Consider the following 23,596-nt stretch of genomic DNA (forward strand, 5'->3'; position numbering starts at 1 on the left):
ATCTATCTGTCTGTCTGTCTGTCTGTCTGTCTGTCTGTCCGTCCGTCCGTCCGTCCGTCCGTCCGTCCATCCATCCATCCGTCTATCTATCTATCTGTCTGTCTGTCTGTCTGTCCGTCCGTCCGTCCGTCCGTCCGTCCGTCCGTCCGTCCGTCCGTCCGTCCGTCCGTCCGTCCGTCCATCCATCCATCCATCCATCTATCTATCTATCTATCTATCTATCTATCTATCTATCTATCTATCTATCTATCTATCTATCTATCTATCTATCTATCTATCTATCTATCTGCATTTTCCTTTAGTTACATTATTCTTGAGTTTAGTTACTTTCCACTATTTCCCAATAAGGTGAGACTGTTGAGCAAATGTTCATCCAGCAGCTATAATACGGTTTAACAGGCTTTGTGTGTCAAACACAGATTAAGCTCTTCATGTAGAAACAGCTTTTCAAATAGTCTGCAGCCGATGGTTGAGCACAGCAGCAAGGGGGCGTATTTTTATTCTGTGGGTGGACTGAATAAATCAGGTGGAGAACTTTTACTGACATGGGGAACATCCATATAGTGCAGCCGGACATCTCAGAAGTGTTGTTTTTAATGGAGAACCACAAAAGAGAAAAAAGCAGCACAGTTCAACAGGTGAGTTTGTATATTTTCTGATCATTCATTTATAATTGTAAGTCTGAGATATACTGGACATCCTTCTGATGTGAGTTTTTGTCTTTACAGATGGAGGGTGACAGGAATTGTTTGTTGTCTTCACATAAGGACATGGAGAAAAGTGGAACTAGTTCAATTTCCTCGGCCTCATTTAATTTCATCAATTCCATTATTGGATCTGGGATTATAGGTAATATTTTGTTATCAATGCTCATAGACAATATCAGTCAAAAGTTTGGACACAGCGAACTAAATATATGTCCCTTTTGATCTTAAAATGTGTTGGCAAATGCAAATTGTATGTGTGCATTTTCTTACAAAACTATTATTATTATAAGTTGATTAGTTGACGTGGATGTTGAGGGAAAAGCATCAGCAAGTGTACATGTGAACTCCTTTATTAAGTGTTTCTCATAAAGTTGGTTAAGAGAATGTCAGGTGATTTTATGGTGGTTTTATATCTAAAATATTGTGTTAAATGGATGTATTTAATGCTCTTTTTTTTTGGTCATACATAATTCCCATACTTTCATTTGTGTAATTTCATAGTTTTGATGGCTATATACAAACTCTTGGCTTATAGTGAATATAGTGGTTATTATACATTTAAATTGTCTTTTTATTTTAAGCAAGGCAGGATAGCTAAGGTAAAATATAGTCTATGAAATATAGAAAATGTAATCTATTCTTCAAGTCAAAAGCTTGCTTGATGTTGTGTGGGTGCTATTATGTTCATTAGTTTCTTATTAGTCACATTTGTGTATTTTAGTAGGTCAGTAGATGTGAGAACTGGCTTAGATTCCATGTGGTGTAGGATCATATGACTGGAAAATAGCCTCAATCAGTTCACATGCTTCTGCTGGAGAAAAAAAAAAGAACTAAATATTTTTTTCTAGTCCTATGATATATCTCTGGGTCTAGAAGAGGTCAGCAAAACATTTTAATGTATGCATTCTTGCTGCTATTTTTGTTCTCTATCACCTGCCTGATCAGAACAAAATAGTTAGTCAGCAGATCTTTCCCTGTAGGGGAGATTGGGGTTAGTTGTCACATTTGTATCTATTTGTATCAAGTTGTCTGCATTTCTTAATTCTTGGTTAAATTCATCTAGGTTTGCCGTATTCCTTAAGTCAGGCTGGTCTCCCAATGGGTCTCTTGCTGCTTGTTCTGGTTGCCATCATCACAGGTATGCACTGCAAATATGCATGAGCCGTTAACTATACTATGTGTTAAAATACTCGCATGCATTGGTTATACAAAATAGCTTAGAATGATGTTTAGGGCATAGTTTGGATAAAAATTAAAGTATATAGAAAAATATGGCCTACAGCTGAGGTCGCAGAATCTGCAAAATGTTAATTATTTTACCAAAATAAGAGGTAACATACAAAATGCTTTTTTTTTTCATTTAGCACTGACCTGAATAAGATATTTCACATAAAAGATGTTTGCATATAGTCCATAATAGAAAAAAATATTCAAAAGTTTACATAAGCTTGATTCTTAATACTTTGTTGTTACCCAAATAATCCACAGCTGTGTTTTTTGTTGTTTTTTGTTTTGTGTGTTGTTCATGAGTCCCTTGTTTGTCCTGAACAGTTAAACTGCCTGCTGTTCTTCAGAAAATTTTTTTTGGTCCCACAAATTATTTGGTTTTTCAGCATTTTTGTGTATTTGAACCCTTTCCGGCAATGACTGTATGATTTTGAGATTCATCTTTTCACACTGAGGACAACTGAGGGGCAATGCAACTATTACAGAAGGTTCAAACACTCACTGATGCTCCAGAAGGAAAAATTATGCATTAAGAGCCGGGGGGTGAAAACTTTTTGAAATTTAAGATCAGGGTAAATTCAACTTATTTTGTCTTCTGGGAAACAAGTAAGTATCTTCTGTAGCTTCTAAAGGGCAGCACTAAATGAAAAAAAGACATTTAGGCAAAATAAGAAAAATGTACACATTTTCATTCTGTTCAAAAGCTCTTAATGCATGTTTTTTCTTCTGGAGCATCATTTCTTTTCAGGTCAGTACTAAATAAAAAATAACATGCATTTTGTATGACCCCTCTTATTTTGGTAAAATAATTCTGCAAGGTGTATCTAAACTTTTGACTTTTGTATACTGGACAAATTTGTGACAGATTTATGGTGCTTTTGCCTTCTTTTTGGAACACGACAGTAAATCTCCATCACCATCATCATAAATATATCACCATAAATATTGTTTGTAATGCTTTTCTAACCATGAAAGAAGGCAGCTCAGATATTCCACCCAACTTTGCATTTGTGTTTCATAAATAAAAAAAGACAATATGGGATCTAAATAATGTTGAGTAAATGAAGACCAACATGTCATTTCACATAATGACATTTTCACATGCATTAAGCTTTTTACACAAATTTTACACTTTTTTTAATACTTAAAATATACAGAAATGCATTGGGGGTTTTTTTCTTCCTGCAGATTACTCCATCATCCTGCTGGTCAGGGGAGGAAATCTGTCTGGGACAAACAGTTATCAGTCTCTGGTTCAAAGCACATTCGGCCAAATAGGATATTTGATTGTGTCAGCTCTACAGTTTCTTTACCCATTTATTGGTAATCACAGACATCCATTTTCTGTCCTAATGATCTTTTGTTGTATTTAATTTGTGAGGTGAACTGAGATTTTGAAGAATACACCTCTTTTTTGCCTTTATTGTGTCCTAAATAGCAATGATCAGCTACAACATCATCACAGGTGATACGCTGACCAAAGTGTTTATGAGAATCCCAGGAGGTGAGCTGCTTATTACATATGTGACCCTGGACCACAAAACCAGTCTTAAGTAGCACGGGTATAATTGTTGCAATAAGCAAAAATGCGCTGTATGGCTCAAAATGATCAATTTTTCTTTTATGCCAAAAATCATTAGGATACATATTCAATGAAGATATTTAGTAAATTTCCTACCGTAAATTTTTTTTATTAGTAATATGCATCTTTAAAGCAACTTTAAAGGTTATTTTCTCAATATTTGGATTTTTTTGAACCCTCAGATTCCTGATTTTCAAAACAGCTTATTTATTCAACTTTTAACAGATGTATTCATCTCAATTTCACATAATTGACCCTTATGACTGATTTTGTGGTTCAGGAAATTCATAATGAACTTATTATGACCATTTTTATCCATTTAGTCTTTTTCGCTGCTGTGCATTTAAGACGTTTGAGTAAACAGCATGAAATTCATGTTCACATCTCCCTTATTATGTTTCTGAACACCACATAGGCATGAATGATATGCAAATGTGAATAATTCTGTTAGTCTATGGATTTTAGAGCAACCGTTTTGCTGTTTTTTTTTTTTTTTTTTTTTTTTTTTTACTGTACACTCTTAAAAATAAAGGTTCTTTATTGGCATCAATGGTTCTGTGAAGAACCTTGAACACCTATGGAACCTTTCAAATGCAGAAAATGTTCTTTACGGTCAAAAACGGTTCTTTAGATTTAAAAAAAATGGTTCTTTTAAAAACTGTTCACTGAAAGGTTCTTTGGGGAACCAAAACTGGTTCTTCCATGGCATCACTGCAAAAATACCCCTTGGAACCTTTATTTTTAAGACTGTAGCAAGTTCTGAGTTTTAAAAATTACAGTATGTTTTCATAGTACAATAAATGCACTTAGACCCATTTAAATTCTTTAATCTTGGGTCTAAATGTCATATTCTCATTTTTTTTTCCCACAATGAACATATTGATAAAAGCAGAAACCTGACATTTGTGCTCTTTGATTTTCCAGTTGGTCCTGGAAACATTCTTACAGAAAGACATTTTGTAATTCTGATGTCCACTCTTCTGTTTACAATCCCGCTGTCTCTCTATAGAGATATAGCAAAGCTGGGAAAGGTTAAGTATTACCAACTTCCACTTATTTCCTGAGCTATTTTTCTTTTCAGTATAATCATTTGTGATTTGTGGTTATAGGAATATTTCACACAATAAATCTGTCATTTAGCTGCTATTTACTCACTCGCTTGCTTTTTCAGACCTGTATTTTCTATGCTTATTCTTTGGAAAGTTTTTCATACAACAGTGTTCTATGTCTGATTATTCATGTTCGGCTCTTAAACAGACAAACAAGCACAATACATTTTACCTGTGTGCTACATTCCAAGTTGAGGTCAAAAGTTTACACCCCCATTTTAGAATCTGAAAATGTTAATTATTTTACCAAAATAAGCGGGATCATAATAAATGCATGTAATTGTTTATTGAGTACTGACTTGAATAAGTTATCTCACATAAAAGATGTTTACATATGGTCTACAAGAGAAAAAATAGTTGAATTTACAAAAATGACTCAGTTCATTTTTCTGAAGAACAGCAGGCAGTTTAACTGTTCAGGACAAACAAGGGACTCATAAACAACTATCACTAAACAAAAAAACACAGCTGTGGATCATTCAGGTAACAACACAGTATTAAGAATCAGTGGGGATGTAAACAGGGTCATTTTTATAAATTCAACTAATATTTTCTCTTGTGGACTATATGTAAACATCTCTTATTCAGGTCAGTACTAAATAAATAAACCATAAACCATAACATGCATTTTGTATGATCCCTCTTATTTTGGTATTTAGAGACCTCATAAATTTGCATATTAAATATGTTACAGCAGGCTTTATAGGTTAGAAATGACAGAAATGATCTCTCTCTCTTCCTCTGTTCCAGGTATCTTTATTGTCCATGCTTTTGACTCTTGCCATCCTCATCACAGTGGTCGTGAGAGCAGTGACACTAGGACCACAGATGTATAAAATCTCTCTCCGTCTGTGTGCATTCATTCACACCATCCACCATATGCTTATGTTTGCTGACCACAGCTCAGGATAATGATTGACTATTTAAACACTCCCTTCTGAGAAATGACCTCACTGAGCTCAGTTTACAGGGTTGAACTAATTTTGATTTGACTTTTCATCATATTTTTGGCCTTTGTGAGACAATGCAAATAGTGACACAGTGCAGAGAAACAATACACATACGGTAAAGCCCGAAATTATTCATACCCCTGTCAAATCCTGACATAGAGCTACTTTTATTCAACCAGCAAGTTTTTTTTTTATTAGAAATGACACAGACGTCTCCCAGAAGATAATAAGATGATGTACAAGAGGCATCATTGTGGAAAAAATTATTACACATCTTTAATTTACATTTGAACAAAAAGTGGCAAAATTATTCATACCCTTTTCAATAATCAATAGAAAAGCCTTTATTTTGCTATTCCAGCAATCAAACGCTTCCTATAATTGCTGACCAGCTTTTTGCATGTCTCCACTGGTATTTTTGCCCATTCATCTTTAGCGATGAGCTCCAAGTCTTTCAGGCTGGAGGGTCTCCTTGCCATCACCCTGATCTTTAGCTCCCTCCACAGATTCTCAATTGGATTTAAGTCAGGACTCTGGCTGGGCCACTGCAAAACGTTAATGTTTTTTTCTGCTAACCATTTCTTCACCACTTTTGCTGTGTTTTGGTTCATTGTCGTGCTGAAATGTCCACTGGTGCCCAAGGCCAAGTTTCTCTGCAGACTGTCTGATGTTGTTGTTGAGAATTTTGATGTATTGCTCCTTTTTCATGATGCAGTTTACTGATTAGGTTCCCTGGTCCACCGGCTGAAAAACACCCCCAAATCATTAGGTTCCCACCACCATGTTTGACAGTGGGGATGGTGTTCTTAGGGTTGAAGCCTTCTCCTTTTTCACGCCAAATGAAGGCTACATTATTGTGGCCAAACAATTCAATTTTTGTTTCATCTGACCATAAAACAGAAGACCAGAAGTCTCCTTTTTTGTCTAGATGAGCGTTTGCAAAGGCCAAGCGGGCTTTTGTGTGACTTATCTTGAGAAATGGTGTCCTCCTTGGTCTGCGTCTGTGGAACCCAGCGGTGTGCAGTGTTTGTTGGACTGTCTGCCTTGAGATGTTGCCACCAGCAGAGCCCAGATTCATCAGGATAGCCTTGGTGGTGATCCTTTTCTACCTCTCTCACTATCCTCCTGGCCAGCACAGTTGTCACTTTTAGCTTCCGACGAGGTCCTCTGAGATTTTTCACAGTGCAGAACATTTTGTATTTTTTAATAATACTTTGCACTGTAGCCACTGGAACTTCAGAACATTTAGATATGGTCTTATAGCCCTTTCCTGACTTGTGAGCAGCCACAATGCGCAGCCGCAGGTCTTCAGTGAGCTCCTTTGTCTTAGCCATGACTGTCCACAAACCAACAGCAGAGAGCTTCTGTTTTTCACCTGTTGAGTTGATTGAGTTGAACAGCTGTCCCCAGTGAATCAGGGTCATTAGGATGCTTTAGAACAGCTTGGACTATTTGGAATGGTATAGAACTTTGGATTTGTCTCTTGTACATCATCTTATTATCTTTTGGGAGAACCCTGTCATTTCCGCTCAATAACAAAAACAAAAACTTGCTGGTTGAATAAAAGTAATTTTAAGTCAGAATTTGCCAGGGGTATGAATAATTTCAGGCTTTACTGTATATTTTGTAATGCATGATAATTCAAACCTACACTGTCGCTCAAAAGTTTGGGATCAGTAAAATGCTTTTAAAAGGAGACTTTTCTGCTCATCAAGGCAGTGTTTATTTGATTAAAATACAGAAAAAACTGTAATATTGTGAAATGTTAATGCAATTTAAAATAGTGGTTTTCTATTTTAATATACTTTAAAACATAATTTATTCCTATGATGCAAACCTGAATTTTCAGCATAATTGCTCCAGCCTTCAGTGTCACATGATTCTCCAGAAACCATTCTAATATGCCGATTTATTATCAGTTTTGAAAACAGTTGTGCTGCTTAATATTTTTTTTTTTGGAACCTGTAACACTTTTTGTTAGGATTCTTTGTTAAATTAAATGTTAAAAAGAACAGCATTTATTTAAAATAGAAAACTTTTGTAACAACAAACACCTCGTTCAAAGTTTGTGTTCAGTAATTTTTTCCTTTCTTTCTCTCTTTGAAAGAACTTGATACTTTTATTCAGCAAGAATGTTTTAAAAAAAGTGATGGTAAAGATTTTTACTGCTCATTTGAACTTGTTTTATCCATTAAAGAATCCTGAAAAAGTATCACAGGTTCCAAAAAATATTAAGCAGCAAAACTGTTTCCAATATTGATCATTCATTTAATAAATCAGTATATTAGAATGATTTCTGAAGGATCATGTGACACTGAAGCCTGGAGTAATGGCTGATGAAAATTCAGCTTTGCATCACAGAAAATAATGTTTTAAAGTATACAAAAAAAAAGAAAATTAAATTGCAGTTAAATTAAATTGCAGAAAATTAAAGTGTTTTTTAACAAATAAATGGAACTTTGATGATCATATTATACTTAAAAAAAAAAAAACATTACAAATTTTACTGATCCCAAACTTTTGAGTGGCAGTGTATGTGAAATCCATATTGAAGGTATGATTTTTTCAAAAATCAGGACATTACAGTATCTAGAGACCTAAATATTATAGAGACTTGGAAATGCGTCTCTCTTGAATTAAAAAAAAAACCATGATAAAAAATAACTTATCATAAGAAATGATAAATTCATCAAGTCATGGCATTACATTGCACGCACTGCAATATATATATTTTTATTATATATATATATATATATTTTTTTTTTGTCTCGTATTCCAATACAAATATCAAACATCAATCAAAATACATTTACTTGAAATGCAAAATGAAGTGTTTTTCTGATAGATTAACTGAGTTCATGCTTAAAACAAGAAAAAATATCTATCAATGGGGTATTAAAACTTGTTTTCTGTGCTTAGGCATTCACATTTAGATACACACTGACATATTGTGAGCTCTTTAATTTACTTTTTAAATTGCTCTTAAAAAGTTTTTATAAAAAGTCTTAAATTTACCTTCATAAACTTACAGAAACCCTGTAAAAACACTCAAAACACCCTGGCAGTGGAGTTTGCATGGGCATGCACCAACATTAAAACCAATTATTTATAAAATTAACATTACATCACATTTGTATTTCACCCACAGACCTGCGTCAGAAGATGCATGGGTGTTTGCACGGTGGAATGCAATTCAGGCAGTTGCTGTCATGTCTTTCGGTGAGGATTTACTTTCAATGGATATCAATTTAAAGTAACTTTTTCAGTTGAAACTGATGTATTTGATATTTTTCAGCTTTCATCTGCCACCACAACAGCTTTATGATCTACGGGTCGCTGAAGGAGCCCACACTGAGCAGCTGGTCTTTTGTCACACATGTATCTGTGGGCTCAGCTGTGGTGGTCAGCGCTGTCTTTGCTGCTGCAGGTTATGCCACTTTTACTGGTTATACACAAGGTAAATTTAGGTTACAATATCCGCATTTATTACTTTGATACATCTGTGCCAAAGGGTACAAAAAGCACTGAAAGAAAGGCATGTTTTCCTGTTGTGTTTCTTGTTCAAGGTGATATATTTGAGAACTACTGCAGGAATGATAACTTGGCTACATTCGGTCGATTCTGCTACGGTGTCAGTATAATCACTACCTACCCTCTGGAGTGCTTTGTAACCCGTGAGGTAAGATAATTCAAGCTTTTATATACACTATGAGTGATAAAAGGCACTTTTGACTACTTGAATGCTTAAAAAACATGTTAAAATGTTCATAATGTCCTGAAATAAAGATCTGATCATAGTCTTGATCAACTTTTAAGCAGATTTTCCATCATAACTGCATATATATTGTTCTCTTCATTACTTGTTGTGATGTGAATGACATTTTTTTAATATAAAAACATAAATACCAAATTAATAGTACACTCAACCATAAAAAATAAAAAGTATAAAAATATATAATTTATCTTCGAAATTTTATTTTAGCTAGTTTCCATGGCAAAATTTGTCCTTTTCATTTAGTAAAATATTTAAAAAACAATGACAAAGACACCAATTTTTAATAATTGTATAATTGTATTTAATAATTAAATAATAAAAAAATAATTTAACAATTAAATAAAATAATATAAACATTTATTTAAAAAAGTAAAAACACAACAAAAATTCAACTAAACATAAAAAATTGTAAATATGTAAATGAAACTAGAATTAAAAGCATAAAAAAATTGTTACTTGAAATAAAAACATTAACAAAAGTAAAAAAAATTACCTTTTCTTTTTTATTTTAGCGAGTTTCCCAGGCAAATGTGTCCTTTTCATTTAGTAAAATAATTAAAACTAAAATAAAAATACAACTCTAAAACTCTAAAAACATATTCAAGAATACGTAAAACAATGACAGACACCAATTTTATAATAGTTGTATAATTTTATTTAATAATTAAATAAAATAATTAAAACTAAAATTAAATAATAAAAAAAAATTTTTAAAGTAAAAACACACAACAAAAATTAAACTAAACATAAAAAAATTGTAAATATGTAAATGGAACTAGAATTAAAAGCATAAAAAATTGCTGTATCCAAGCAAGGAAAAAATGTAGAAGAAAAGGATGAACAACCAACCGAGAGAACCGCAGCCTTGAGAGGCAAAACTGATTCAAGAATCCACTGTGTTTTTTGAATCAAACGCCAAAATCTGCCTTCATCATTTTCAGCTCTTCCACGGACTTTTCAACTGGGAATGGGGCCACTGGTTTCTCAGCTGAAAAACTTTGCTAGTTTCACCTCAAATGCTATTGAGCCATTTTGTCATCAATCTGAATTTTCTAGCTGCCTCGGGCATCACCTGTTCGATTGCGACGACACATTTTGTTGAATGTACCGTTCTGTTGGTGAAAACATTCATTTCAAATTTTTCATTTTCATTTTTCTGGCATTTTTAAGAAAATGTGGACCCCTGCTCTATGACATTACAGTCATCCTGACTCTTTCATAATTCATTTTCAAGTGTGACATACTACAGATGCTTGCTCTATTATTTAATTAACTTTCTTCAAAGTTGATCATTTCTTTTTATTGTCCATACTGTGTCCAGGTGATCTCCAATGTGTTTTTTAAAGGAGAGCTCAGTACCATCACGCACGTCATCATTACCTTGGTGATCGTATCAGCGACGACTGCCATATCGCTCTCTTATGACTGTCTGGGTATTGTACTGGAACTAAATGTGAGATTTCCTGTTGATTCATTAACACCAGTGAGGGAACAGTCAGTCCTGTTCAGAGATGTCTGTAAATATTGTTTCTGTCTCTCTCAGGGTGTTTTAAGTGCCGTACCACTCATGTTCATCTTCCCAGCCGCCTGTTTCCTCAAGCTCTCGGATGGCCGCTGGTTTCGCGCTGAAAACCTCATTCCCAGCATCATCCTGGTGACGGGTGTTTGCGTGATGATAATCGGCTTGATCATGATGGTGCTCTTCCCTCAGGACTGTTCACACGGAGCAGAGATGTTCTACTGCAGCGTCTCAAACACCTCCGTTCCCAGTACAACTTCACCCAACAGTGTGCTGAGATTTATTAATACAACACAGAATGTCAGTGTTCTTTGATTGAAATTAACTTAGTCTTTTTCACTGGAATCTTTTTAATATACTGTTTTTCTAGTGATACATTTTTAAGACAGTTGTATTAAAGAAATTACATAAAAACAAGCCTACAATAGTGTTTTTGAATTATTTGAGGTATCTTCTAGATCTACCGTCTTGCTTTAATACACTCACCCATCACTAATTTTCAGTCAAAGGTAATAAAAACATAAAAGCATAAGGATATACAGTTGAGGTCAAAAGTTTACACTCCCCTTCCAGAATCTGCAAAATGTTAATTATTTTAGCAAAATAAGAGGGATCATACAAAATGCATGTTATTGTTTATTTAGTACTGAGCTGAATAAGATATTTCACATAAAAGATGTTTTCATCTAGTCCACAAGAAAAAATTTATAAAATGACCCCGTTCAAAAGTTTAAATCCCCTTGATTCTTAATACAATGTTTTTAACTAAATGATTCACAGCTGATAGTTGTTCATGAGTCCAAACTTTTCTTCAGAAAAATCACACAAATTCTTCGGTTTTCCAGCATTTTTGTGTATTTGAACACATTCCAGCAATAACTATAGGATTTTGTGAGAAGGGGGTTGAGGGTGAAAACTTTTGAACAGAATGGAGATGTGTACATTTTTTCTTATTTTGCCTAAATGTCATACTTTTTTCATTTAGTACTGCCCTTCAGAGGCAACAGAAGATACTTACATGTTTCCCAGAAGACAAAATAAGTTAAATTTACCCTGAGCTTCAAGTTAAAAAGTTTTAAATTTGTCTTAATGCATTGTGTTTCCTTCTGAAGCATCAGTGAGCATTTGAACCTTCTGTAATAGTTGCATATGAGTCCCTCAGTTGTTCTCAGTGTGAAAAGATGCATCTTAAAATCACACAGTTAAATAAACCAAAATGCTGGAAAACCAAATTATTTATGGGACCTGGATGATTTTTCTGAAGAACAGTAGGCAGTTTAACTGTTCAGGACAAACAAGGGACAGATGAACAACTATCACTAAATAAAAAAACAGCTGTGGATCATTTAGGTAACTTCTGTCATTTTCATAAATTCACCTATTATTTTCTCTTGTGGACTATATGTAAACATCTTTTATGTGAAATATCTTATTGAGGTCAGTACAAAAAATAAATAAATAAATTAAAAAATAACGTGCATTTTTTATGATCCCTCTTATTTTGGTAAAACTAATTACAAATTTTCAGGTTCTGAAAGGGGATGTAAACTTTTGACCTAAACTGTTTATGACTTGAACTGTCTTTTAAGCCCCAAATTTAAGTTATTCACTGATAATCTTTAGCTTTAGCTGAATGTGATTTGATAGCTTTTAACTTTTTAAATGCCTTTCGGCTATATGTTTTTGTGGCAAACCCAAACCTGAAAACCCATTGTAAAAGTATATATTATTACACTTAAAGCTAGAATTCTCTAAATCACTCTTAATGTAAAAACCTTTCTATATAGCCTAAATTACCAGTCAAAATATTTTTTAAAGAACTCTCTGCTGCTCACCAAGCCTGCATTTATATGATAAAAATACAGCAAAAGCAGTAATATCTGAAATATATTTACTTATTAAAAAATAGCTACATTCTATTTGAATATATGTTCAAACATATATTTTTTTAAATTTTCACTATTGTTCCAGTCTTCAGTGTCACATTATCCTCATAATCATTCTAATATGCAGACTTGATGAAAAAGAAACATTTGTTATTATTATTATCAATATTTAGAAAAAAGTGAGGTATTTTTTTTCAGGATTGTATTGTTTTTTAACAATAATAATAAAAAAAGACATAAAAAAAACTAAAAACACAAACTTTTGACTGGTAGAGTATGTGTTTGAAAATTCATATCATTGTCCTATAATTTCCTATAAGTTTATTTGCTTGTTTACAAAAAACCCTGATGAAATATGACATGATATATGAAGAATATTTATATTGTGTGCCATTTTCAAATTTGTATTTGAGATTGAGAAAATCACCACATTAAATCAAACAACTAGTTTGAGTTGTGTTTTAAACATATTTACAACTTTCAGAAAAAGGAAAGGAAGTCCTCCCATGATGCTTTGTCTGTTGTTAGGTTGATTTTAATTGGTCAAACTAACCTAGTTAGCATGGTTAACCAGAGATGAAACACTAGACTTGACGGTAAAACCTAAAATGATTTATTGAGACTCATAAGCGATTGAATTGAGACCGTCGTCGACCAAAAATTGGATAATTGTGAATAACACAGTATTTAGACCTAAAGGGAAATATTAAGCAAGTATTTACTAGAAAACCGCGAGTTTAATTGTCATGTATTTAGACGCCATTTTGCTCCTCCACAAGTGCTTCGCCTCAAGAACAACAGTAGGATTAGAATAATGTTCGAAATCTGAAGGAAAATAAATAAATACATAGAAATCGACGACTAACGTTAGACAAGAGCAGTTTTTCAGAGTTTACTTAGATAAGTGACAAAATACTCGATCGTATGTTGTATCATTGTAAGGAAAATGTATGTCTAAATATTCTTCAGAAACTCTCTTTGGAGTTGTGAGACAGCATACGACCTTTGGACAATATGAAGGTGAGTAAATAACAGAAATATCTCCCTTTTTCCTAATTCCCTTCTGTCTTTAGATGATAAAAACACTAGATGTCGCTATTTTGCCAGTAGTGGTTCGCCACGTCTATATCTATCGAGAATGTACTAAAATGATCATCATTGACATACTTGTCAACATTTTCCCTACGCATCCCAATGGTTTATATGTGAGTTATGCTGAGTTTTCAATCTAGAAGTCTCCCCTCAAACAAACAGAAGTCTCTCGCATGGCTTTACGTGGGACTTTAGCACATTCACTGCTTTGTTGGGACTTTTCTAGTCGGGGGCGATATTTAAATTCGCATTCCAGCGTCAAACCGGAGTGTGAACAGTCGATGAATCCAGTGTGAAGATGGGAGGGCTGGCAGTGATTGTAACTCATCGTGTCATGACTAGAATATGCGGGGCTGCCGTCTCCCTCTCGGTTGAATAGGAACAGAGGAGCGTCTGTTGACAGGGGCAGGACTCTGGAAAATATGGTGGGAGTTGCAGAATTTTAAGAGGGTAACGGGACAGAAGTGATGCAGGGACCTATAAGCAGTGCTTTAAGTCAGAAAGAGGCGCTGCAAAACCTGCTGAAGTTGTTGTTGATGATGATGCTGTTTTGACGTATTGGCAGCGAGACTGATGACAGTTGACAGCCGCGCCAAAGTTGAAGGGCGATCAAGGTATGTTAGGTTTGAGACGTCACGCTCATTCAAACTATTGTGACTCAGTTATTCGTGAAACGAAAATGATTTGTGGATGAAACGTCACATTTTCTTCATGGTGATCATCTGCTGTCATGTTTATTTGCTGTTTTGTTTAGTTTATAAAAAAATGTATGTTGACGCGGGATTTGAACCTGCGTCAACTGAACGCAAATCTTACCGGCTTATTTGTTAAAAACTATTATCATCTGTCAGTATTTTACCACAAAAATGCAGTCTTTTCATGATATTGTTAACCTCCGGAAGATTGCATGATGATTTTGACATTTAAAAAAAAAGTTGCTGTTTTGTGTAGTTTGTATGAAAATGTCTGTTGAGGCGGGATTCGAACTTGAGTCGCCTTGATTGCAAATAATGGTTAATTTTTTAAAAACAGCTTTGTTTTTTCAGTCATGGCAGAGGCAGTCTATTATTATTATTTGAAGATGTCGTTTACCTCAAAATGAAATATTATAAAGCTATATAAGACTTGAATGATGACTTCGATAATTTCTTGACCCCAAAAAGTAATGTGTGCAATCAAACATCATTACTATTTAAACTATTTAGAATTGTTTTCTTCTTGAAACACAAAAGGATTTATGGAGAAATTGTCCCATTTTCTTTCTAGTGATCATCTGCTGTCAAGTTTATTTGCTGTTTAGTTTATAAAAAGAAAAGTATGTTGTGGCGAGATTCGAGCCCGCATGAAATGGAAGGCAAATCTAAAAACTACTGTATCATCATCTGTCATTTTGATTAAAGCAGTATTTTACCACAAAAATGCAATCTTTTCATGATATTGTAAAACTCTGGAAGATTGCATGATGATGTTGATAAAAAAAAAAAAAAAAGTTTGTCAAAACGTTGCTGTTTTGTGTAGTTTATATGAAAATGTATGTTGAGGCGGGATTCGATGTTGTGACGCCTTGATTGCAAATAATGGTTAATTGATTAAAAACAGCTTTGTTTTTTCAGTCATGGCCGAGGCAGTCTATTATTATGATTGGAAGATGTTGTTTACCTCAAAATGAAATTTTATAAAGCTATATAAAACTTGAATAATGACTTCGACAATTTCTTGACCCCAAAAAGTATTGTGTGCAATCAAACATCATTACTATTTGTGACCCTGGACCACAAAACCAGTCATAAGGTTAAATTTGACAAAACTGAGATTTATACATCACATGGAAGCTCAATAAATAAGCTTTCTATTGATGTATGGTTTGTTAGGATCGGACAATATTTGGCTGAGATACATCTATTTGAAATCAGAAATCTGAGGATGCAAAAAAATCAAAAAGACTGAGAAAATCACCTTTAAAGTTGTCCAAATTAGGTTCTTAACAATGCATATTACAAATCAAAAATTACATTTTGATATGTTTACAGTAGGAATTTTACAAAAAATCTTCATGGAACATGATCTTTACTTAATTTCCTAATGATTTTTGGCATAAAAGAAAAATCAAAAATTTTGACCCATGCAATTTATTTTTGGCTATTGCTACAAACATATCCCAGCGACTTAAGACTGGTTTTGTGGTCCAGGGTCACATTTAAACTATTTAGAATTGTTTTCTTCTTGAAACACAAAAGGATTTATGGAGAAATTGTCCCATTTTCTTTCTAGTGATCATCTGCTGTCAAGTTTATTTGCTGTTTAGTTTATAAAAAGAAAAGTATGTTGAGGCGAGATTCGAACCCGCATCAAATGGAAGGCAAATCTTACCGATTTATTTGTTAAAAACTACTGTATCATCATCATCTGTCATTTTGATTAAAGCAGTATTTTACCACAAAAATGCAATCTTTTCATGATATTGTAAAACTCTGGAAGATTGCATGATGATTTTGATATTTAAAAAAAAAAAAAGCTTGTCAAAACGTTGCTGTTTTGTGTAGTTTATATGAAAATGTATGTTGAGGCGGGATTCAAACTTGCGTCACCTTGAAAGCAAATGATGGTTAATTTATTAAAAACAGCTTTGTTTTTTTTTCATTCATGACAGAGGTAGTCTATTATTATGATTTAAAGATATAGTTTACCTCGCTATGAAATACTTTAAAGCTACATAAGACTTGGATGATGACTTTTGACAATTTCTTGACTGCAACCCAGAAAGCATTGTGTGCAATCAAACATCATTACTATTTAAACTTTTAAATAAAGAAAATTCTTTGTGAAACACAAAAAGATTTATGGATAAAATGTCACATTTTCTTCCTAGTGATCATCTGCTGTCTAGTTTATTTGCTGTTTTGTTTAGTTTATAAAAAAAGTATGTCGAGGCGGGATTCAAACTTACATTGCCTTAATTGAAATGATTATGATTTGAAGATATAGTTTACCTCAAAATGAAATATTATAAAGCTTCTGAAGACTTTGACGATGACTGTGATAAAACATCATTACTATTTCATAATTTTTACTTTTTTTGTGTGTGAAACTCGAAAGCATTTATGGATAAAACGTCACATTTTCTTTCTAGTGATCATCTACTGTAAAGTTTATTTGCTTCTTTTGCTTAGTTTATAAAAAAATTAATCTTGCGGTTTAAAACATAAATCATGGTTAATTTATTAATAACAGCTTTCATTCATAGCAGAGGTATTATTATGTTTTAAAGAAATAGTTTACCTCAAAATGAAATATTATAAAGCTATATAAGACTTTGACAATTTCTTGACAGCAGCCCAAAAAGCATTGTGTGCAGTCAAACATTATTACTATTTAAACTATTTAGGCTTTTTTCTGCTTGAAACACAAAGGGATTTATGTATATATTCCTAGTGATCACCCATCAAGTTTATTTGCGGTTTTTAAAAAAAGTTTGTTGAGGCAGGATTCGAACCTGTGTTGACTGGAACGTAAATATTACCGGCTAATTTGTTAAAAAATTGTCATCATGTTAAAGGTAATCTGTCATTTTGATTAAAGCAATATTTTACCCAAAAATGCAATCTTGCTTTCGGAAGAATTGAATGCTGATTTTGACATTTTCTTTGCTGATTTGCCGTGTATATTAAAAAAAATGTATGTCGAGGTGGGATTCGAACCTGTGTCGACTGGAACGCAAATCTTACCAAATTTGTAAACTGTCATCATGTTAAAGGTAATCTGTCATTTTATTAAAGCAGTATTGTAGCACAAAAATGCAATCTTCTCATCATGTTTTAAACCTCAGGAATTGGATGATGATTTTGACATTTAAAAAATAGGTCAGGAATCAGGATTGGAACTTGCATCACCTTGAACGCAAATCATGGTTAATTATCGAAAACAGCTTTGTTTTTTCATTCATGGCAGAGGTAGTCTATTATTATGATTTAAAGATGTAGTTTACCTCAAAATGAAATATTATAAAGCTTCAGAGGACTGGGATGATGACTTTGACAATATCTTGACAGCAACCCAAAAGGCATTATGTGCAATCAAACATCATTTCAGTTTAAATTAAACTATTTTGACCTTTTTCTCATGAATCACAAAAGGAGTTAGAAAATGTATGTGAAGATGGGTTTTGAGTCATGTTAGACATAGGCTATCATAGTTGAATAAAAAAAATGATACCTGAAAATGGCTGTTGTAGTGATAATTTTGACTTTTTCTTGACAGTTGACAGCCATGCAAAGTTTGCGTGCAATCGAGTGCCATGACTATTTAAACTGGTACAACTTTTTCCGTGTTGAATACAAAAATAAGTTATCAAAGTTGTCATTTACCATATGTGACCCTGGACCAAAAAACCAGTCATAAAATTTAGATTTATACATCTTCTGAAAGCTGAATAAATAAGCCTTCCATTGATGTATGGTTTGTTAGGATAGGTCGAGATACAACTATTTGAAAATCCGGAATCTGAGGGTGCAAAAAAATCTAAATATTGAGAAAATCGCCTTTAAAGGTGTCCAAATGAAGTTCTTAGCAATGCATACTGCTAATAAAAAATTAAGTTTTAATATATTTACGGTAGAAAATTTACAGAGTATCTTCATGGAACATATCTTTATTTAATATCCCAATTATTTTTCGCATAAAAGAAAAATCAATAGTTTTGACCCACATAGTGTATTTTTGGCTATTGCTAGAAATATACCTGTGCTACTTAAGACTGGTTTTGTGATCCAGGGTCACATATGAGAAAACTTCAAGGTGATCATTGTCTGTTAAGTCTGAGTTGTTAATAAAATAAAAATTGTATGTTGAAATGTGATTCGAATACTGTTTTTAGCATGTTTGTGCAAAAACCATATCATCAGGCTAACTTAATGAAGTAACAAAGTAATTTGCTGTCACTGATTTTGATTAATTTCATCTAAAGCATTGAGTTAGGACTGCATGCTTCAAAAACAATAACTAAATTAAAAAAGCCTCATATTTCTGACTAAATAAACATCCTCCCTCCCTTGGAAAACACCTGTTACACACCCTGCTGAAAAAAATGTAAAAGAGCCTAAACTGGTTTGCTGGTCTTCGCTGGTCTCCAATCTGGACCAGAGAAAAAGTAGCCAGAGCCCTATCTAAAACCAGCTGGGTGACCTGCATGCCAACTTAGATTGACTTGAAACCAAGATGTTTGTTTTTTCAACAAGCCAACCATGCCCTTTATTGACACTGTGGTACGTATGATGGGAAAGGATGCACTACCTTCTGCAGAACTGACTTGTCTAGTTTAACCTCTCCATCTGTCAGCACTCCCTTAAGGCAGCGTCATGAGTCAGTAGTGTTTGCTTTCTGTCCTACAGTGCCAGGGATTTCAGAGCCGTGCAGGCCGCTGCAGGGATGGATGGCGATGCACACAGCCGACCGCCTGACCGAAGGTACACCGTAAGCACTGACAGATTTACTCATTAGCTTTGGGTTTGATCTCTGTTGTTTCTGTTGTTTAGTTCATGTTAAACTCAAACTTAAAGTCATGCATATGCTTGTGTTGTTTCCCTAAAACTTTCATTTCATAACTTTTTAAAACATTTTACAATATTATGCAAGGAAGAACATGGGAATGCATTGGAAAAAATAGTTTTCTTACTTAGATTTTGTGTCTTGTTTCCAGCCCAAATATCTAAAAATTCTTACATCAAGAAGGATTTTCTAGACAAGTAAAAATTATTTTCTTGTTTTCAGAAAAAAATTCAAAGTTAACTGCGTTTTTGCTTGAAACAAGCAAAATATTCTGCCAATGGGGTAAGAAAAATAATCTTGTTTTCTGTTTGTAATAAGATTTTTTTGCTTACCCCATTGGCAAATTATTTTGCTGGTTCTAAGCAAAAACTCACTTAATCTCTTTATTCTGAAAACAAGGAAATACTTTTTACTTGTCTAGAAAATCCTTCTTGATTTAAGAATTTGTAGATATTTTGGTTAGAAACAAGGCAAACAATTAATTAAGAAAGGCATTTTTTGCAGCCTAATGAGCTGAGGGAGACAGTTTGATTAAAATACTTTTTTTTGTTTTTGAACTTGTTTAATTTTTAATTTGATCAAATAGGATTGAATGCTTTAAGAGTTGCGATTTTATGAACTTTTCTAATATGTACTGACATATGTGCTGTTGTTTTTCCATTGAAATGTATGATGTCACATCCTCCTAGAGGATGAAGTCATTAAGGAGCTGGCTTTTGTTAGTAAAGGGATTTTGCAGAAGGCTGACAGATACAGTAACGACATGGGAAGAACTATGAAAACGTTTTGTCATAATTTTCTAGCTTTATAGCAGGTCTAGATATTTGAGTCTGATAGGAAAGTGAATTGAAAGATTGTAATATGTTCTTTCATATTGTGGATATAAAGATTAACTGCAGTGAGGAGGAACATTAGCTAATATTTGTCATTTTTCCTGCAGGTTTTTCCAGTTTTCTTAAACTTGCAAACAGTTCATTTCACATTCCAGCTCTATGTGAAGACAATTCATAATAATGCATGATGTGAAGTCTGGAATAAGCTATTTTGAGTGTAATGCGTTCGACAGGAACAACATTCATGTGTTCTGTTACTGCAGACTGGGCTGTTTATGAGTGAAGATTTGGAGGTTGTGTTTCTAAATGTGTCTCTGATTGTGTGTTTGTTTACAAGACAGACTGACTGTAATTAAAGTCTCTGTTGTCGTAGGCATTGCCTCGACCTTTGACATCAGTGCATTTCCTGCCTGCAGAGCAGAGCTGAGAAACGCTCTTGGACACATGTGGAGGTCATGGGAAATGATCTTTAGGGAGGGGAGACTCTTGCAGAAATCTCCTGCTTAATTTCTTTGCTGGGGAAATGAGGATGTAATTGCATTGCATTTGTAACTTTACTGGACTAGAGTCATCTAGTGAAGAACAAGGTCTACGCTTTTCATTTCCCTCTCAGATATGACTGGAGATTAGTGAAAAATGACGATGTGATGCTTGATAATTTGACTTCATGAGGCAATTGTGCTTATCTGGTGTAATAATCCATGGCTGTGGGGCAGGAATAGGAATCAGAAGACTAGGAAATTTAAAATACACAAACCAGACGTAGAACTTGGTCTTTGAAAACCACATGAGGCCGATTAGCCGTCTATATCATGAGCGTGGAAATCTGGACGTTGAATCCTCCATGTCAATTAGCGTCAAATATGATCTTTATTAACACACTTTGGACTTTAAGAGTTTGGAAATTTGTGCTCCATGGCTTCAGATTTAGCTAACGGAGGATGATGTCAGCTGAGAGTGTTCCAATGGCTGGAAGCATTTTTGATGAAATCTGAGAGATTTTTTTCCAGCACGTTCTCATAACTCTCTTTTTTCTGCTTTATTTTCTCTTTCTCTCTGTCTCTCTCTCTCTCTCTCACACACACACACACACACACACACACACACACACGTTACGTCTCCCACGTTGGCTATGGGCACATCCCTGTGTTATTGTGATTTTAATTAGAGGCGAGTCTGATATTTTGAAGGCTTTTTATGAGAGCCTTTTGAGCCTCTTGCAAACGCTCTGATTTTCCACCCAGAAATGTTTGATTAGTGTTGCCCGTGGGCTTTACGAAGAGAAACTTTTGTTGTGTTAAACAGCATGACTCTTAACCGCACAGACGTTGTTGTGTAATTCGGGAGCAGGATTTTGGTTTCTGTGGCACTGTGGGGCATCAGGCCATAGACCATCTTACTCTATGTCTGTGGTGCAATTTGTAAATCTGAATTTTCAGCCTTTTGCCAAGTTGCACAATTCAATTGGATTGTTTTCACATTAGGTTTGGTTATTTGGTTCATACACATGTTTGGTTTTACCCTATTGCCCTGCAGGTCTCTTCAGAGCTCTAGACTAATTTTTTGCCCTGGTTGCATTGGTGCACCAGCACAAAAGTTAGGTGCACCTAAATTTTCGAACGTATCACATTTAACACCACAGTTTTACAAGTTCACTTTTTTATTTTTTAAATGGCTGTCCATATAGGCTAGCCTGGAAAAAATCCAGACCCTAATCTATTAAGATTAAGGGCCTGGCATTGAGCAATAAAAAGGGCCTAACTCGAGGGGCGGCACCAAGCATGCATTTGAAACTCTCACTGCACGCAATTGGATAACGCCACAACCAATCACTAAGTTTTTACTAAGCCCCATATGCTTAGCTACCAGCGGAGCTAAGTGATAGATTAAACTCTTGCCGCATCCAGTCGGCAAAACAGCAAAAACGTCCTTCTTGCAAAGGAACGATTCGAGGGCGGTTTTCTGTTCCTCTTTATATTAAAAGCCAAGTCTAACTCGTTCATTGTAGCGGCCAAAGCCGTTTCAACAACTGGTGTTCATCTGTTGATTCCGGACGTCCCAGCACTGTCGTCATCAGCTTAGCTCGCCTCTGGCCCGTCTACATCAGATACACCGATTTGATTGGTTCCCAGAACTGCTTACGTTCCCAGAACTGCTTACATCGGCGGTCCTCTGAGGGGTTGGCATCATCTCATCTCGGGTATTCTGAATCCAGATTTAATTTCATGTAATTCCTAGTTTCCACGGGACTGAAATCCTGTGGCAGAAACAGAGAAACAAAGAGACTTATTCCAAAAAACTTTTGACTGGTCGTGTATTTTTGTAAAATGAATAAAAAGTAATGGAGATCAGTTGGAAGTTGTGCTGCTAACTCATTGTGTTAAGCGTATTGACATATTGGGTTCCCATGAATTTATTCCTTAATTTTTCTTTAATTGGCCTTATAAAGCTCTTAAAGCAACACCAAAGAACTTCGCTCCCTCTACAGGTTGGAAGCGGAATTGTCCATTACCGCTGTCGTAAATAATTTAGCCTACCGTTGCGTCACATGCACGTTATTTGTTTGGAGGCTATCCAGGACCAGCTTTGGAAATAACAATGTCCAGTGACAAGGTAGAGTGTGTTGTATGACTTTATGAAAGTATGAAAACGAAATAAAACATAATAATGACATTTGTTTGCTATTTATTTTTGCCGTAAAGCAAGTCGCATTTGTAGTCTCATTTGAACTACAAAACCGCGACCCGACGACCCAAACTTACATAGTGCTGTTATGGCCGATAGAGGGTTGCAAAGCGAATGCGGAAGTGCCGTTTCACCCTGTTATGAGTTGATGAACCACTGACACGAGTTCGGAAACATTATTTTAAGGTAAAAAAACCTCTTTGGTGTTGCTTTAAGAAGTCTTAAATTAACCTTAATAAAACATGCAGAAACGCTGATATCATTCACAAAGTTATACGCATGCTTTTGCATGTTTGTTGACTTAATATTATGGCTAATTTGATAATGCTTCCTTCTACCAATACAAATGCTGCACTCTTACCTCCATACAACACATGTGTGTCCATGGACCAAAAAAACAGGGTCAATTTTTTGCAACTGAGATTTATTGGAAGCTGAATAAATGTGGTATAAATAGGCTTTCCATTGATGTATGGTTTGTTAGGATAGGGCAATATTTGGCCGAGGTACAACTATTTGAAAATCTGGAATCTGAGGGTGCAAAAAATCTAAAAACTGAGAAAATCACCTTTAATGTTGTACAAATGAAGTTCTTAGCAATGCATATTACTAATCAAAACGTTTTGGTAGGAAATTTACAAAATGTCTTCATGGAACATGTCCTAATGATTTTTGGCATAAAAGAAA

At 34.4% G+C, this 23,596-nt stretch overlaps 1 protein-coding gene across 1 annotated transcript; it reads left to right on the plus strand.

Annotated features, from left to right (window-relative positions):
- Positions 1–555: 555 nt before the first annotated feature.
- On the plus strand, positions 556–11,286 carry slc38a11 (solute carrier family 38 member 11). Its single transcript, XM_073846015.1, has 12 exons — positions 556–638; positions 729–849; positions 1,771–1,845; positions 3,123–3,257; positions 3,373–3,438; positions 4,441–4,547; positions 5,376–5,455; positions 8,724–8,794; positions 8,871–9,032; positions 9,142–9,254; positions 10,672–10,803; positions 10,894–11,286. Exons 1-12 carry the CDS (start codon positions 597–599, stop codon positions 11,182–11,184), a joined length of 1,395 nt encoding a protein of 464 aa, XP_073702116.1. The 5' UTR covers positions 556–596; the 3' UTR covers positions 11,185–11,286.
- Positions 11,287–23,596: the final 12,310 nt, after the last annotated feature.

The sequence above is a fragment of the Garra rufa genome, chromosome 8 (assembly GCF_049309525.1).
Source record: "Garra rufa chromosome 8, GarRuf1.0, whole genome shotgun sequence".
In the NCBI taxonomy this organism is placed as follows: Eukaryota; Metazoa; Chordata; class Actinopteri; order Cypriniformes; family Cyprinidae; genus Garra; species Garra rufa.

Excerpts from the sequence above, each read along its gene's own strand:
- slc38a11 (XM_073846015.1), top strand. The coding sequence starts at position 597 with ATGGAGAACCACAAAAGAGAAAAAAGCAGCACAGTTCAACAG. Across the intron at positions 639-728 it reads AAAGCAGCACAGTTCAACAG|ATGGAGGGTGACAGGAATTG; the intron begins GTGAGTTTGTAT and ends TTGTCTTTACAG. Across the intron at positions 10,804-10,893 it reads GTATTGTACTGGAACTAAAT|GGTGTTTTAAGTGCCGTACC; the intron begins GTGAGATTTCCT and ends TGTCTCTCTCAG.